The 18,191-nt window shown below is 36.3% G+C and overlaps 1 protein-coding gene across 3 annotated transcripts in view; it reads right to left on the reverse strand.

Moving 5' to 3' along the window:
• LOC121386306 (AMP deaminase 2-like) overlaps positions 1-18,191 on the reverse strand; it is an 82,599-nt gene that overhangs the window by 12,582 nt on the left and 51,826 nt on the right. For all 3 annotated transcript variants that reach the window (XM_041517165.1, XM_041517164.1, XM_041517163.1), the window contains 8 exons: positions 14,867-15,086; positions 14,092-14,221; positions 8,993-9,127; positions 6,376-6,438; positions 4,088-4,219; positions 2,049-2,212; positions 1,263-1,389; positions 109-272 (listed from right to left, as the gene is read on the reverse strand). In XM_041517165.1, the coding sequence (XP_041373099.1) occupies positions 109-272; positions 1,263-1,389; positions 2,049-2,212; positions 4,088-4,219; positions 6,376-6,438; positions 8,993-9,127; positions 14,092-14,221; positions 14,867-15,086 (1,135 nt within the window). The remainder of the gene's footprint in view (positions 1-108; positions 273-1,262; positions 1,390-2,048; positions 2,213-4,087; positions 4,220-6,375; positions 6,439-8,992; positions 9,128-14,091; positions 14,222-14,866; positions 15,087-18,191) is intronic.

Consider the following 18,191-nt stretch of genomic DNA (forward strand, 5'->3'; position numbering starts at 1 on the left):
GTACAGGTAATAGCTGTATGAAGGTTAGCATACATATAGTACAGGTAATAGCTGTACGGAAGTTAGCGTACATATAGTACAGGTAATAGCTGTACAGAGGATTCTCACCTTCTGAACTGGTTCAGCACTGTGAGGTTAGCGTACATGTAGTACAGGTAATAGCTGTACGGAGGATTCTCTTCGCCCGTCCACTCGTTCGGAGCCGGAGATTCGCGGTCAAACATGATGTGTTCCGACTTTGATTCGTCATCCACTGAATCAAATGCAGTCACCTAAAATTGTGATTTTGTTTCATAAGACACATATGGTGAATGTACATACAGAATATAGTGCTCTAAACTAATTTCTTTGTAGTTCATTCACTTCCCACTAGAAATATCAGTCAGGGTTCATACACTTTGGAAACAAAAAGGTTCCAGACCTTTTCCAGACTTTTTCCAAGACAATTTTTTTTTTTTCAAGACTCATGTTACTTTTAGTATTTGTGACTCATAGTCACCAGAGTTAACCCATTACATTTTTTCTAATTCAGCAAGGAAATCTTTTATATGTGCACTTTCCTACAGACAGGAAAACACATACCACGTGTACGGCCTTTGACCAATGGTGGTTAGAATAAGAACAAACTCAATCAACTGAATGAATCCACTGAAGTGGTTCGATCTCATGACGCAAGCACCTCCAGCGAGCACTCAACCGACTGAGCTAAATCAAGCCCTGAAACTGACCTGAATGCAAAACTTTAATGTAAAATTAAGGCTTCTATTATGGAAGCTATTTTTCATGCAATTTGAAAAGGCCTGAAATTTGCATATTAAAATGTTGCCTTATTAAAGTGTGTAAATAAAGAAAAAAAGAAAGAAATGTTTTATTTAATGATGCACTCAACACATTTTATTTACGGTTATATGGCGTCAGACATATGGTTAAGGACCACACAGATTTTGAGAGGAAACCCGCTGTCGCCACTTCATGGGCTACTCTTTCCGGTTGGCAGCAAGGGATCTTTTATTTGTGCTTCTCACAGGCAGGATAGCACAAACCATGGCCTTTGTTGAACCAGTTATGGATCACTGGTCGGTGCAAATGGTTTACACCTACCCATTGAGCCTTGCGGAGCACTCACTCAGGGTTTGGAGTCGGTATCTGGATTAAAAATCCCATGCCTCAACTGGGATCCGAACCCAGTACCTTCCAGCCTGTAGACCGATGGCCTAACCACGACGCCACCGAGGCCGGTAGTGTGTAAATATTTCACTTACATACTGCAGGAAAGCATGGAGCTCAGGGTGACTCCTTGGATCGTTGGTGACCTCGAACAGAGGAATGAAGACATTCTCCAGAATCTGCTGAAAGTTCTTCACTTGCTTGTTGGTGTGGTACACGTCACTGAACAGAAACAAAACACAGCATGTCAGAGTTAACATTTAGTAGGGCTTCTACAATTCTTATAAAATCCACTAGCCATGGGATCAGTGATTTTAAACATTTACTAGCCACGATTAAAAATTCACTAGCCCTACTTTAACTTTAAGATAACACAATTTTACTAAACAATAGTAATAATTAGGTATGTCGCCTGAAAAGGGAGATATGACCAATGACTTACTATAGTCTGACCAATGACTTACAATAGTCTAGGAATCTGACTTACTACAGTCTGACCAATGACTTACTATAGTCTAGGGACCTGACTTACTATATTCTGACCAATGACTTACAATAGTCTAGGAACCTGACCGATTATAGTCTGACCAGTGACTTACTATAGTCTAGGGACCTGAATGACAATGACCGGTGACTTACTATAGTCTGACCAATGACTTACTATATTCTAGGGACCTGACTTACTATAGCCTGACCAGTGACTTACTATAGTCTGCCCAATGACTTACTATAGTCTAGGGATATGACTGACAATGACCAATGACTTATTATAGTCTGACCAGTGACTTACTCTATAGTCTGACCAGTGACTTACTATAGTCTGACCAATGACTTACTATAGTCTAGGGACCTAACTTACTATAGTCTACCCAATGACTTACTATAGTCTGGGGATCTGGATGACCCAGCGCACATTGTCAGAGTACACTTTGTGAGTGACGGCCCACTTGGCCAGCTTGTCCCACTCGTTGATGTTGCGGCCATAGATGGAGAGGCGATACTCAGCATTCTGGTACTTGCTCTCCTCCAGGTCACTCATCACCTCCTGGGAAACAAAACAACGAAATGCTGGTTCAGCAACATCTTTTTATTTTTATTTTTGTTTATCTCCACTGTCCCCTTTCCTTTTACTCCTTTCAATTCCATCTCATTTCTTTCACTGTGCACCTCCACATCCCAGTCCTTGTCTCTCAAACTGTGACATGTGCTTGTCTCTTGTGGCTATCCATGCCACACACACCTATCATTCCCCATCAGCATTTAGTCTGACCACTTTGGAGAGTGTTCAGTAGTTACTTCTGGCATTGTTAAGAGGCACTTGTAACCTACTACCAGTGGTTGTTAAAGTTAAAGTTTGTTTTATTTAATGACACCACTAGAGCACATTGATTTTTTATCTTATCATTAGCTATTGGACGTCAAACATATGGTCATTCTGACACTGTTTTTTTTTAGAGGAAACCCGCTGTCAACACATAGGTTACTCTTTTTACGATAGGCAGCAAGGGATCTTTTATTTGCGCTTCCCACAGGTAGGATAGCACAAACCATGGCCTTTGTTGAACCAGTTATGGATCACTGGTCAGTGCAAGTGGTTTACACCTACCCATTGAGACTTGCGGAGCACTCACTCAGGGTTTGGAGTCGGTATATGGATTAAAAATCCCATGCCATGCCTCGACTGGGATTCGAACCCAGTACCTACCAGCCTGTAGTCCGATGGCTGGGTCAGATCAGCTTTATTAACGGCAGAGGACAAGAATGCCAGGTTGTTCAGCAACATCTAATTATGCCTTAAACTATAACTATCTGGATACAGATTTTCGAAGCCATCTTTCTGCTACAATATCGTAAAACTATCGTAAGCTATGTAGAGATGGGCGGTATTGAAATTTTAGGTTCTTTATGGATATCGGTATTTTGGGGGTGATTTACCTCGGTATCGGTACGGTATTCGATACTGACACGATACCGATATCAAGCACTATTTTCGGTATACTCGGCTTTAAATGCATGCCTGTGTTATGGCTCACCTGCTAATTTCATCTAAATACAATTAAATTCCATACACAAGACTCTCGTCTGATTTATTATTAATGCTTTCCAGGAAATATTTTTCAATACTGAAATTTTTGTATTTTAAGATTTGCTCGGTATGGTAAATCGGTATTGACATAATACCGATACCGAATTGTATATATGGTATACCGCCCAGCTCTAAAGCTATGGTTTTACGATACTATTGGTTGGTATCACTAGGGAAATAATAACAGACAATTGTTATATCTAAATTTGAAACATACTTACTAATAAATTTAATAACAGTAAAAAAAATTATTTTATCTTGAAAATTGTTTTTGGTTCTTAACAATAACACTCTTTAAGAAAAAGAACCAATATAAAGTGACAACATCAGATATGACCTTCCTTGACAAAGTGATTATTAAGTTCATCGGGAAATGAACAAACTCACGTTGCGATGATTGGACTAAATGGATGAAGTTAAATTGTAATTAATAAATGTAATAGAATTTAATTATCACAGAATTGTTAGATAAACTTTCATGTTTAATAAAATCAAGATGATAGGAATGGGAATAGAAATGCCAACTGTATCCAGCTGTTTAAAAGAGGTATCAGAGATCAGCAGCAGCAACAGAGGTAAACCCTGCCTGCTACCGACCCTGGTCGGGCTACTTGTGCTCTCTTGCACTTGTCAAGCGTGGGCGGTCCCCCTCTCCAACCACCTCCTCAAACCTGTTCCTGTCCTGGATGCAGGAGCCGGCGCAAGTCAACACCTACACCCATGACAGGCGTGCACTACAAAGCTATATCTCTCTGAATGTGCACGTAAAACCCTATGACTATGACTTGAGAGATAAATTAAAACCTCTGATCTAATTCATGTTGATCAATTCACCTTCAGAACATGTGCGAAGTATTTTCCTTGAATATGGTTGTCTGTTTTAATGAAGATTTCCCTCAGTCGACTCTGCCCCACAGGATTGTACTTGGCGTTGAACTTGTCAAACCGGTGGAATGTATTGCGATCCTAGAAAAGGTAAAAATAGATCACTATTGATGATTGAAGAAGTTTGTTTTGTTTAATGATACCACTAGAGCACATTGATTTATTAATCATCGGCTATTGGATGTCAAACATATGGTCATTTCGACAGTTATAGAAAGGAAACCTGCTACATTTTTAGTAGCAAGGGATCTTTTATATGCACCATCCCAAAGACAGGATTGCACATACCACGGCCTTTGATATACCAGTCGTGATGCACTGACTGAAAAGAGAAATAGCCCAGTGCATGGGCCCACTGACAGGCAGGGGCGTTGCCAGTTTTCTAGAAGGGGGGATCACACAGTTTTGAGAGAGGAAACCCGCTGTTGCCACTTCATGGACTACTCTTTTTTATTAGCAGCAAGGGGTCTTTTATATGTACCATCTCACAGACAGGATAGCACATTCCACGGCCTTTGATATACCAGTCGTGTTGCACTGGCTGGAATGAGAAATAGCCCAATGGGCCCACCAACAGGGATCAATCCTAGACCGACCACGCATCAGGCGAGTGCTGTACCACTGTGCTACATCCCGTCCTTAGCTGATTAAAGGATGTACTGCAATCATAGAAAATTGAAAAACCCATTCAAGGATTTTTACTCTCATCTTTTCATATATATTTTGATTATTTAAAAATCCTAAAATTGTTGGAATGAACCTTAAACTTATTGAAGAATGTATTGCAAACCTATAAAAGGTCAAACTAGATCAAGAATTGATTCAGAAGGCATTGTGATCTTAGAAAATATGAAAATAGATCACAAACTGATTAAGAATGTACTGCAATCCTGGAAATTAAAAAATAAATCACAAACTGATTAAACATTTGTTACAATCTTGAAAAGGTAAAACTAGATTAAGAATTGATAAAGAAGGCATTGTGATCTTAGAAAATATAAAAATAGATCACAAACTGATTAAGAATGTACTGCAATCCTAGAAATTAAAAAATATATATCACAAACTGATTAAACATTTGTTACAATATTTGAAAATGTACAAACTGATTGAAAGATATTGGTTTCGTTCTCATCATTTAAGATATACTTCATGTTTTTCAAATAATTTTTATCTTTACTATTAAAAAATATCTAATTAATACTAAAGTTGTTTTTTTCTCTTGAGAAAGAAAACTATACAAGAAATAAATTAATTGAACTGCATGTGTGACAAATGTTTTAGATGTTTTTGATAGGATTGTTTCAGTAGAATATAATGTAAGTTAAAAAATAATTTTTGGACATCCTAATTCTGAGTGATAAAGAAAGAGAAACAAATATTAAATAAAATAAAAATATATATAATAGTATATAATATGACTTTTCCAAAATACAACTTTTCTCTGATAGTAGTTGTTCTCCGTTTATTTTGTATAAAATATGTAGGAAATGAAATGTGTGCCTAATATTTTAGTAATATTCATATAAAATGTTAAATCATCTCTCTCAAATGATGAAACATACATAACATATAACTATGTTTTATTTATTATTAAAATATCTGCTTAAACTACAGAATGTTCTTAATGTTTTATATACTGACGTTCAAAAGAAACTTTACAAGGCTTGAAATTGAATTACTGAAAACCAACAAATGGTATGGTGGGATATGAAAGTAACATGAAGTTCAACATCTAAACGTCACAATGCACTTCGTGATACATGCAAAGTGTTTGTTACCAAATTATTCAAATTTTACTTATGTAAAGTTTCTTTTGGATGACAGTATACATGTATATTATTAACATAATCAGAAGACACATATTTATAAATTAAAATATTAAATCATCTTTTACTAATAATTATACAGGAACATAGCTAGTGGGCCCCCCCCCCACCACCCCCCCCCCCAAAAAAAAAAAAATAATAATAATAAAAATAATAAAAAAAAATAATAATTATTGATATTTACGTTTTAAGAATGCACCCTCCCTGAAATGGCTACAAAATGATATTTCAGAACCTCTATATTTCAAAATTTCATTGGGGGGGGGGGGGGGGGGGGGCATGCCCCCAGAGCCCCTACTGTCTTGGGGCTTCTATGCTTATTCATTCCAAGAATTCATTTGCTCCCACCCACCCAAAGCTACGGCCCTGTTATAGAGACACAAAAAGGATTCAATTGTTCCAACTCACTGCATGAACATCCAACATGTCAACACTCAGGTCAAAGGTGGTGAGGTTCAAACTTTTAAACACCTGAAAAGTTGAAATTTAACAAATACAGTCACCGCATTAAACAGGACATCTTTCAAGCTAACTGTTGCATATCTTTTAAACACCTTAAAAGTTGAAATTTAACAAATACAGTCACCGCATTAAACAGGACATCTTTCAAGCTAACTGTTGCATATCTTTTAAACACCTTAAAAGTTGAAATTTAACAAATACAGTCACCGCATTAAACAGGACATCTTTCAAGCTAACTGTTGCATATCTTTTAAACACCTGAAAAGTTGAAATTTAACAAATACAGTCACCGCATTAAACAGGACATCTTTCAAGCTAACTGTTGCATATTTAACAAATACAGTCACCGCATTAAACAGGACATCTTTCAAGCTAACTGTTGCATATCTTTTAAACACCTGAAAAGTTGAAATTTAACAAATACAGTCACCGCATTAAACAGGACATCTTTCAAGCTAACTGTTGCAAATCTTTTAAACACCTGAAAAGTTGAAATTTAACAAATACAGTGACCGCATTAAACAGGACATCTTTCAAGCTAACTGTTGCATATCTTTTAAACACCTGAAAAGTTGAAATTTAACAAATACAGTTACCGCATTAAACAGGACATCTTTCAAGCTAACTGTTGCATATCTTTTATATATAATGATATACAAGTAGGTTCTTTCATGATAGAGCTCGGTATATATCATGTTGGAACTTTATTTGAATCAAATTAAACACGTGTGTAATGCAAAAAGATTCCGGTAACAAGTCGAGGCTGTCTGTAATTTTTCTATAAAAAATCCTCTTCCCTTTTTTAATAATTAAGTTTCCCCAATAAAGCGGAGTGTGTAATGCTAAAACATTTCTCTGGCTATGCCCCTGTGAAGTACAAAAAATAAGCTTCATGTATATCATTACTCAATGCATCATTCTTCAAAAAATTTCAATTAAAAAGACTTTCATGTTTATTGTTCACTGAGTAAACAAGTTCTGAGGGCTTGTTTTGTTAACATATATATGGCCGATGAACAATGTATGGTTTATTAACTTAATAACATGTATTCCTTAATTATTCTCTGATAATTTCATAAACAATCAGCCTGATATGGCAGCAAATTTTCTCTCTGCACCAAATTTAATGTTGAAATAACAAGGCTCGAACTTAAAATTACATCACCAGTTAATTGCTGTGGGTGAAACGGCCCAGCAACAGCAATTTTGAGCCTCCCTAAGGCAATCTTTCTAAAGAGAAGGAAGGAAATGTTTTATTTAACGATGTACTCAACACATTTTATTTTCAGTTATGTGGCGTCGGACATGTGGTTAAGGACCACACAGATATTGAGAAGGAAACCAGCTGCCACCATGCAATGGGCTACTCTTTCCGATTAGCAGCAAGGGATCTTTTATATGCACCATCCCATAAACAGGATAACACATACCATGCCCTTTGATGTACCAGTCATGGTTTTGCAGCAAATAAAAGATGACAATTGCTGTCGGTGGTTATGTTATTAAGTTTGAGCCCTGTACTTAAAAATGTGCTGATTTGTTGCTAAACATTCCTTTTTCATTATAAATTGTATATATTGTACTGAAACTAATGATTTAAAGAATATGGTTATTTAAAGTTTAGTGTGAAATGCCCGAGCGCATCAGGCTTATATGTCACATCGTCGTGACCTATATTTTTGGTCAGTGACAGAAAATATAGAAATTTATCTAATCATCATATCTTGCCAATGTTTGTAGTGATTGCAGGATAAAAAAATAAATACACCTTGTTTGCCTTACACCATGTTTGATCAGCAAGCCACTAACAAAGTCTTGATCAGAACTTCGCAGCTCAGAAAATGAACATTAACAAAATATCCTTGTTTATATTCGAAGTTCTAGTGGCTGTTGCAAGCTGACTGCATTCGTAGCACGATCAGTCAAACACTGTTAAAAGAAGTATCCACTGTCTAAACATTACAGAACAATACAATCCAAAATGAATTTTGGGAATGGGAGTGTTTTAGGGTAATACCACCAAATCAAATCAATTCCCATAGACATAAATAGTAACATATATGGCTAAAACTCCACAAAGCAGCGTAGCAGATATAAAATACTACCACCCCTCAACCTTAAAGTAAATCAGAAAAAATGGGGGGATATAAGCTGCTCATTTCAGAGATAATGGATAGAAGGAAGGAAATGTTTTATTTAACAATGCACTCAACACATTTTATTTACAGTTATATGGCATCGCACATATGGTTAAGAACCACACAGGTATTGAGGGAGGAAACCCGCTATCTCCACTTCATGGGCTACTGCTTTCAATTAGCAGCAAGGGATCTTTTATATGCATAATCACATAGACCGAATAGCATATACCACAGCTTTTGATTTACCAATGGTTGTGCACTAGATGGAGCGAGAAATAACGCAATGGGCCCACTGACGTGGATTGATCCCAAACTGTACGCACATCAAGCGAGCACTTTACCACCGGGCTACGCCTTGGCTCTTGAACTGCAGGGAGTAATTAATGGTGGTGTGTAACCGTAAACTAGAAATGTGTCCGTACCTCTTCCAGTGACATTTCTTTCCCATCAGTCGTCCTGGACACGATCTCATCACCTTTAGTCCTCATCATTTTCTTGATGAACCGCAGAAGGTGTTTCTGGTTCATACATGAAGAGGCATGGACGTGTGTGTCGACCTGTATAGACAATAAAAAATATAGATACGGAAATACTTGATCACTTCCTAGGTCTCTTAATGCAGAAAGTTATTTGGAATGGATCGAAGGATGGATGGATGGATGGATGACTGGATGGATGATTGGATGGATGGATGGATGGATGGATGGATGAGTTGGTGATTGGGTGTGTGGGTGTGTGGGTGGGTGGATGGATGGATGGATAGATGGATGTTTAACTACACCCAAGCACAAATTATACATTAGTTATTGGGTGCCAAGCAAAGGTAAGTATATTAATTAAGTGATTACCAAATCAATATACAAATTAAAGTTAAATTAAAATACAGTGTAAAGAGCTGTACAAAAATATGAATATCACAAAAAAGTATATTAAACTTTCATATAAAATTCAGTCTATGCCAGGAAAGGCGAGTGATCACTCCCGCTCCCCTCCACACTTATCTGGAAGGTCTTAGGAGAGTGGCAAACTGATCGCCTCTCACTAAAACATTTAATACATTTTATTTGACACATCAATAGATTGCTTGCCTAGCATAATTTCAGGAGAGTCATCTTCAGCTCACCTTGATTTTACTCATGACGAAGACTGAAATTTGTCATCTCGGGGGAAAATGTTTAATGAGTTGTGGGTGGAATTGAAATTCTATCAGATTTCGCTGACAAATACATCTTTCCTCCTCAGTCCATTATATGGTTATTTCGACATATGGTTGAAAAGAAAGAAGAAACCTACTGTCATCACAATAATCCAGCATTACATTTTATTCTGCAACTATTGTTTGTTTTCACAGATTATGATGACCAACTGAAGCAATAAAATTCTCATCCCAATCAGTGTTCTAAGTGTATCAGTCTGTGGTATGTGCTGCCTTGTCTGATGGAAAAAGCATATAAAAGATACCTTGCTGCTAGTGGAAAACTGTCGCAGGTTTCCTTAAAGACCATGTGTCAGAATTATCAAATAGCAGATGATTAAGAAGTCAATATGCTAAGTGGTGTCATCAAATGAAACAAATGTTTAAAACTGCATCATTTTTATATCATACAGTATGTGAAAAAGAAGTTTTATGTAGTGGCAGACGTAACAAAGTTACCTATTTAATATGCACAAAGGGTTTTAAAACATTTTTATATCATACAGTATGTGGAAAAGAAGTTTTATGTAGAGGCAGACGTAACAAAGTTACCTATTTAATATGCACAAAGGGTTTTAAAACATTTTTATATCATACAGTATGTGGAAAAGAAGTTTTATGTAGAGGCAGACGTAACAAAGTTACCTATTTAATATGCACAAAGGGTTTTAATTTTTTTTTATATCATACAGTATGTGGTAAAGAAGTTTTATGTAGTGGCAGACGTAACAAAGTTACCTATTTAATATGCACAAAGGGTTATAAAACATTTTTATATCATACAGTATGTGGAAAAGAAGTTTTATGTAGTGGCAGACGTAACAAAGTTACCTATTTAATATGCACAAAGGGTTTTAAAACATTTTTATATCATACAGTATGTGGAAAAGAAGTTTTATGTAGTGGCAGACGTAACAAAGTTACCTATTTAATATGCACAAAGGGTTTTAAAACATTTTTATATCATACAGTATGTGGAAAAGAAGTTTTATGTAGAGGCAGACGTAACAAAGTTACCTATTTAATATGCACAAAGGGTTTTAAAACATTTTTATATCATACAGTATGTGGAAAAGAAGTTTTATGTAGTGGCAGACGTAACAAAGTTACCTATTTAATATGCACAAAGGGTTTTAAAACATTTTTATATCATACAGTATGTGGAAAAGAAGTTTTATGTAGAGGCAGACGTAACAAAGTTACCTATTTAATATGCACAAAGGGTTTTAAAACATTTTTATATCATACAGTATGTGGAAAAGAAGTTTTATGTAGAGGCAGACGTAACAAAGTTACCTATTTAATATGCACAAAGGGTTTTAAAACATTTTTATATCATACAGTATGTGGAAAAGAAGTTTTATGTAGAGGCAGACGTAACAAAGTTACCTATTTAATATGCACAAAGGGTTTTAAAACATTTTTATATCATACAGTATGTGGAAAAGAAGTTTTATGTAGTGGCAGACGTAACAAAGTTACCTATTTAATATGCACAAAGGGTTTTAAAACATTTTTATATCATACAGTATGTGGAAAAGAAGTTTTATGTAGTGGCAGACGTAACAAAGTTACCTATTTAATATGCACAAAGGGTTTTTAAAAAAATTTCACTTGAATTTTACATAAACTTATATCATGAATCTTGTATGGAGTCATAGAAAAAAAGGACTACTTGCTTAGACTAATCAAAAAACATTTGAATTATTTAAAGTACAAATGAATATGATTTCCCATCTATTGTTTGTCAGATAGCATAATAAAAATAACAGGTTATTGGCAAAGAATGGAATGGAATGAATGAATGAATGAATGAATGAATGAATGAATGAATGAATGTTTAATGACACCCCAGCACAAAAATACACATTGGCTATTGGGTGTCATGAAAATATTATTTATATATATATGTATGTAAAATCACAGTGGAGAATAATTCTGCTCAGACTTTCTGTTTATTATCTTCAAAGAATAAAGCTAATATCCTATGTCATTATGTCCATCAACTGGGCGGCCCCAGTGTTAAGTGTCAGTGGATGCCTCTCTGATGTTGTAGAAGATGAATGTTAAGTGTCAGTGGATGCCTCTCTGATGTTGTAGAAGATGAATGTTAAGTGTCAGTGGATGCCTTTCTGATGTTGTAGAAGATGAATGTTAAGTGTCAGTGGATGCCTCTCTGATGTTGTAGAAGCTGAATGTTAAGTGTCAGTGGATTAAGTGTCAGTGGATGCCTTTCTGATGCTGTAGAAGATGAATGTTAAGTGTCAGTGGATGCCTCTCTGATGTTGTAGAAGCTGAATGTTAAGTGTCAGTGGATGCCTTTCTGATGTTGTAGAAGATGAATGTTAAGTGTCAGTGGATGCCTCGCTGTGTAGAAGATCAATGTTAAGTGTCAGTGGATGCCTCTCTGATGTTGTAGAAGATTAATGTTAAGTGTCAGTGGATGCCTCTCTGATGCTGTAGAAGATGAATGTTAAGTGTCAGTGGATGACTTTCTGATTCTGTAGAAGATCAATGTTAAGTGTCAGTGGATGCCTTTCTGATGCTGTAGAAGGTGAATGTTAAGTGTCAGTGGATGCCTCTCTGATGTTGTAGAAGATGAATGTTAAGTGTCAGTGGATGCCTCTCTGATGCTGTAGAAGATGAATGTTAAGTGTCAGTGGATGCCTCTCTGATGCTGTAGAAGATGAATGTTAAGTGTCAGTGGATGCCTCTCTGATGTTGTAGAAGATGAATGTTAAGTGTCAGTGGATGCCTCTCTGATGCTGTAGAAGGTGAATGTTAAGTGTCAGTGGATGCCTCTCTGATGTTGTAGAAGATGTATGTTAAGTGTCAGTGGATGACTTTCTGATTCTGTAGAAGATCAATGTTAAGTGTCAGTGGATGCCTTTCTGATGCTGTAGAAGATGAATGTTAAGTGTCAGTGGATGCCTTTCTGATGCTGTAGAAGATGAATGTTAAGTGTCAGTGGATGCCTCTCTGATGTTGTAGAAGATGAATGTTAAGTGTTAGTGGATTTTGCGATAGATGCCTCTCTGATGTTGTAGAAGACGAATGTTAAGTGTTAGTGGATTTTGCGATAGATGCCTTTCTGATGTTGTAGAAGACGAATGTTAAGTGTTTAGTGGATATTGCGATAGATGCCTCTCTGATGTTGTAGAAGACGAATGTTAAGTGTTAGTGTATATTGCGATAGATGCCTCTCTGATGTTGTAGAAGACGAATGTTAAGTGGTAGTGGATTTTGCGATAGATGCCTCTCTGATGTTGTAGAAGATGAATGTTAAGTGTTAGTGGATTTTGCGATAGATGCCTCTCTGATGTTGTAGAAGATGAATGTTAAGTGTTAGTGGATTTTGCGATAGATGCCTTTCTGATGTTGTAGAAGACAAATGTTAAGTGTTTAGTGATTTTGCGATAGATGCCTTTCTGATGTTGTAGAAGACGAATGTTAAGTGTTAGTGGATTTTGCGATAGATGCCTTTCTGATGTTGTAGAAGACGAATGTTAAGTGTTTAGTGGATTTTGCGATAGATGCCTTTCTGATGTTGTAGAAGTCGAATGTTAAGTGTTAGTGGATTTTGTGATAGATGCCTCTCTGATGTTGTAGAAGATAAATATTAAGTGTCAGTGGATTTTGCGATAGATGCCTCTCTGATGTTGTAGAAGATGAATGTTAAGTGTTAGTGGATTTTGCGATAGATGCCTCTCTGTTGTAGAAGATGAATGTTAAGTGTTAGTGTATTTTGCGATAGATGCCTCTCTGATGTTGTAGAAGATGAATGTTAAGTGTTAGTGGATTTTGCGATAAGATGCCTCTCTGATGTTGTAGAAGACGAATGTTAAGTGTTAGTGGATTTTGCAATAGATGCCTTTCTGATGTTGTAGAAGTCAAATGTTAAGTGTTAAGTGTATATTTTGCGATAGATGCCTTTCTGATGTTGTAGAAATCGAATGTTAACTGTTAGTGTATATTTTGCGATAGATGCTTTTCTAATGTTGTAGAAGTCGAATGTTAAGTGTTAGTGGATTTTCTGTGATAGATGCCTTTCTGATGTTGTAGAAGATGAATGTTAAGTGTTCGTGGATTTTGCGATAAGATGCCTTTCTGATGTTGTAGAAGACGAATGTTAAGTGTTAGTGGATTCTGTGATAGATGCCTTTGTGATGTTGTAGAAGACGAATGTTAAGTGTTAGTGGATTCTGTGATAGATGCCTTTCTGATGTTGTAGAAGACGAATGTTAAGTGTTAGTGGATTCTGTGATAGATGCCTTTGTGATGTTGTAGAAGATGAGTGTTAAGTGTTAGTGATTTCACGATAGATGCCTTTCTGATGTTGTAGAAGTCTCGATGTGGCACTTCCTTCTGAGAAGCAGATTCCTTCAACTCGTTCAGTAGAACGTGCAGCTGGAACTTCGAGGAGAGGAACGACAAACGTCGGAAGCAAAATGATTTCCTACAAAACAAATGCAAGTTCTTTAATGTGTATTCCTTTCATATATAGAGGATTCGTCATGAGTGTTTTTTAATATGGAAAATATTAACCGAGTCTATGTTAATTGGTATTTGTCGAGGAAACTTGCGACTGTTTTTTCGTTAGAAGCAAAGAATCTTTTATATGCACCATCCCACAGACAGTATAGCACATATCATGGCCTTTGCTATACCTGTTATGGTGCATTGGTTGGAATGAGAAATATCAATCACTTAAAGAGGCCCCTCACTGATGGGCTCTAAATGAGACCTTACTGCAATAATGACCCAATTGCTAACTGGCTCCTAATGGGACCTGATTGCAATAATGACCAAATAGTATTGTTAAATGGCCCCAATGGGACCCGACTGCAATAATGACCCAATATTATTGTTAAATGGCCCCTAATGGGACCTGACTGTAATAATGACCCAATAGTATTGTTAAATGGCCCCTAATGGGACCCAACTGCAATAATGACCCAACTGCTAAATGGCCCCAAACGGGACCTGACTGCAATAATGACCCAATATTATTGCTAAATGGCCCCTAATGGGATCTGACTGCAATAATGACCCAATATTATTGTTAAATGGCCCTTAATGGGACCCGCCTGCAATCACTTACAGAGGCCCGTCGCTGATGAAGGCATACATGAGGTTCTGGTCGTCCAGGTAGGTGCACGCGTCGGGGTAGGGCCACTCGATGGGCTGGGACTGGGCCATGTCCTCCATGTTGCGGTAGACATACATCACGCCCTGGATCATCTTGAAGCAGCAGTTCACATTCTCAGGCATCTCCACCTTGAACGGGTCGCCCGACCGCCGCGGTGGGTGGATCGGGTGATCTAAACGTTCACAAACAGCAGAGCATCAAAACTGTTACATATCTGTTTATATAGGTTCTAGGATCCAAACATTCGGTAAATGGCAGAATATGAAAACTGTTATAGATCTGTTTTATGATCCAAACATTTGGAAATAGCAGAGTATCAAAACTGTTATAGATTCTATTATTATAGCCTCTTTGATCCAAACATTCGGTAAATAGCAGAATAAGAAAACTGTTATAGATTTGTTTTATGATCCAAACATTTGGAAATAGCAGGATATAAAAACTGTTATAGATTTGTTTTTCTAGGCTTTATGATCCAAACATTTGGAAATAGCAGAGTATCAAAACATATAGGCTTTAAGATCCAAACATTTGGAAATTAATAGCAGAATATAAAAACTGTCATAGATATGTTTTTCTAGGCTTTATGATCCAAACATTTGGAAATAGCAGAGGATGAAAACTGTTATAGATTTGTTCATATAGGCTTTATGATCCAAACATTTGCAAATAGTAGAATACAAAAACTGTTATAGATTTGCTTATATAGCCTTTATTATACAAACATTTGGAAACAACAGAATATAAAAACTGTTACAGATGTGCTTATCTAGGCTTTAGATGTATATCCACACTTTTAAAAATAGAATATGAAAACTTTTACATATACATGTGCTTATCTAGGCTTTATGATCAAAACATTTGAAAATACAATATGAAAGCTGTTACAGATTTGTTTATCCAGGCTTTATAATCTTAAAATTAGGCTTTAAGGTCCAAACATTTGGAAATAGCAGATTATGAAAACTGTTACATATTTGTTTATCCAGGCTTTACAATCGAAATGTTTGAAAATAGCAGAATATAAAAACTGTTGCAGATGTCTCTATCTAGGCTTTATGATGCAAACATCTGGAAACAGCAGAATTATATATGAAAACTTACTGATTTGTCTATGTAGTTTTTCAAAATTAGAGAACTTCACGTCGCTGTTTTATAATACATGTAACTGATAAATACTATAAGGTATATCTTAACTAATTTTAACTATTAAAGGGACAGTCCTGAGTTTGTTGCCATTATAAGATGTTCCAACTGATAAAATATTTTAATGACTAAAATTACATACTAAACATTGTTTATCTTTAGAATATAAGTGTCTGTATATTCAGTGTTTCTTGTTGTCCTATTATTTGTATGTTGCCCAAACTGGATTTGGCCTCCCAACAATTTTGTATGTATGAACAAATATATATATACATTGGGAAACGAAATGAAGTTTCAGCTAGTATAATACTGGGACGACCAGAAACACATTTACATATACAGACACTGATATTTTATGCAGGAAAATGTATTTAATTCAAATGTGTTGTCTTTGAATCGTCTCTGGTAGTCCACAACATCTAAACAATGGCAACGAACTCAGGACTGTCCCTTTAATATTCAAATACACATTTTCTTTTCGGGTTTTTTTTTGTTAATTCTATTTTACAAAATATTGATTATTTACTCAAATCTAATGAAGCCAATTACATCTATGAGTTTGAAATATTACATCTACAAACTTGTAATATTATCAAGCAATATATAGATTTAACACTTGTAAAACTGTAAAATGCAATCAAATCTTGTCTCTTTTTTTCTCAATATTTTTTTTACTTTATCAATGAATGATCTCATGAAGATATGAATGATTGAATGAATGGATGGATGGATGGATGGATGGATGGATGGATGGATGGATGGATGGATGGATGGAAATGTTTTATTTAAAGATGCACTCAACACATTTTATTTTCGGTTATATGGTGGCAGACATATGGTTAAGGACCACACAGATATTGAGAGGAAACCTGCTGTTGCCACTTCATGGGCAACTCTTTTCGATTAGCAGCAAGGGGTCTTTTATATGCACCATCCCGAAGACATGATAGCACATACCACAGCCTTTTGATATACCAGTCGTGGTGCACTGGCTGGAACGAGAAATATCCCAATGGACCCACGAATGGGGATCGATCCCAGAATGACCATGCATCAAGCGAGTGCTGTACCACCAACCTACGTCTCGCCCCGGATGGATGGATGGATATATGGATATATGGACAAGTGAAAATGAACAGATGGATGGAAAGATTATGGAAAGATTATTGGACAGATGGGAGTCAAAACTAGACAGAAAAAATTAAACGGAAAAAAAAGAAGAAAGAAAGAAAACATGAAAGAATGAGAGATAAATCATTATTGTTAATTATTCATTTGGCTTTTATTTAGACCAATACAAAATATGCCAAAATATGCCACACATTTCCACCCATCAGCCACATGCATCACATGCAGGAGTAGGTATTCCATCAACAGTTGGCATGGCAGGTTGGAGTTTATCTAGCTTTCTTAGTGCAGTTGGCAACTGAATATCAGCAACATGTGAAACTGATTCACTGCATCTAAGTGCTGAGTGTTAACACTGTCTCTTGTTGACCTGATCCATCCACTGATGATGTCCAGGGTAAAAATAGATGAAGTGTTTCTTTCTTGTGTCTATTTGTGCTCACACAACCTCACAGAAATGTTTGGAATTTATTAAATTTGTCGATGGTGAGTTCCATCTCTGCAGGCATCAGAGGGTAAAAATAGACTCAAGTGACTCCAGAAAGTGAAGGTTAAAACTGCACATGGCCTTTTTATCATTTCATTTCAACTTATTTTCCTGCTCATATCCAATTAAGGTTCAAGCATGCTGTCCTGGGCACACACCTCAGCTATACCTGGGCTGTCTGACTAGGACAGTGAGTTAGTTAGTGGTCAGTGAGATGGAAGAGGGTGTAGTGATCTTATACCCACCCACTGAGTCGTTAAAACTCAGGTGGGAGCCAGTACAGGGCTGCGAACCCTGGACCTACCAGCCTTGAAGTTTATTACTTAAAACACGGAATATATGGATCACATCGGTGTATTAAAACTTATTTAATAATGTTATGGCTCTTAAATCTTTAAAAACAGTTCAGAAAACCAGTCAAATCTAGAAATGGGGGTTTCCAACTTAAAAAGAACTTGAAATATGTAAATTACGGTGTGTATATTGGTACAGGTAGGTTGTATTATAATACATATT

The sequence above is a fragment of the Gigantopelta aegis genome, chromosome 12 (genome assembly GCF_016097555.1).
Source record: "Gigantopelta aegis isolate Gae_Host chromosome 12, Gae_host_genome, whole genome shotgun sequence".
Classification (NCBI taxonomy): Eukaryota; Metazoa; Mollusca; class Gastropoda; order Neomphalida; family Peltospiridae; genus Gigantopelta; species Gigantopelta aegis.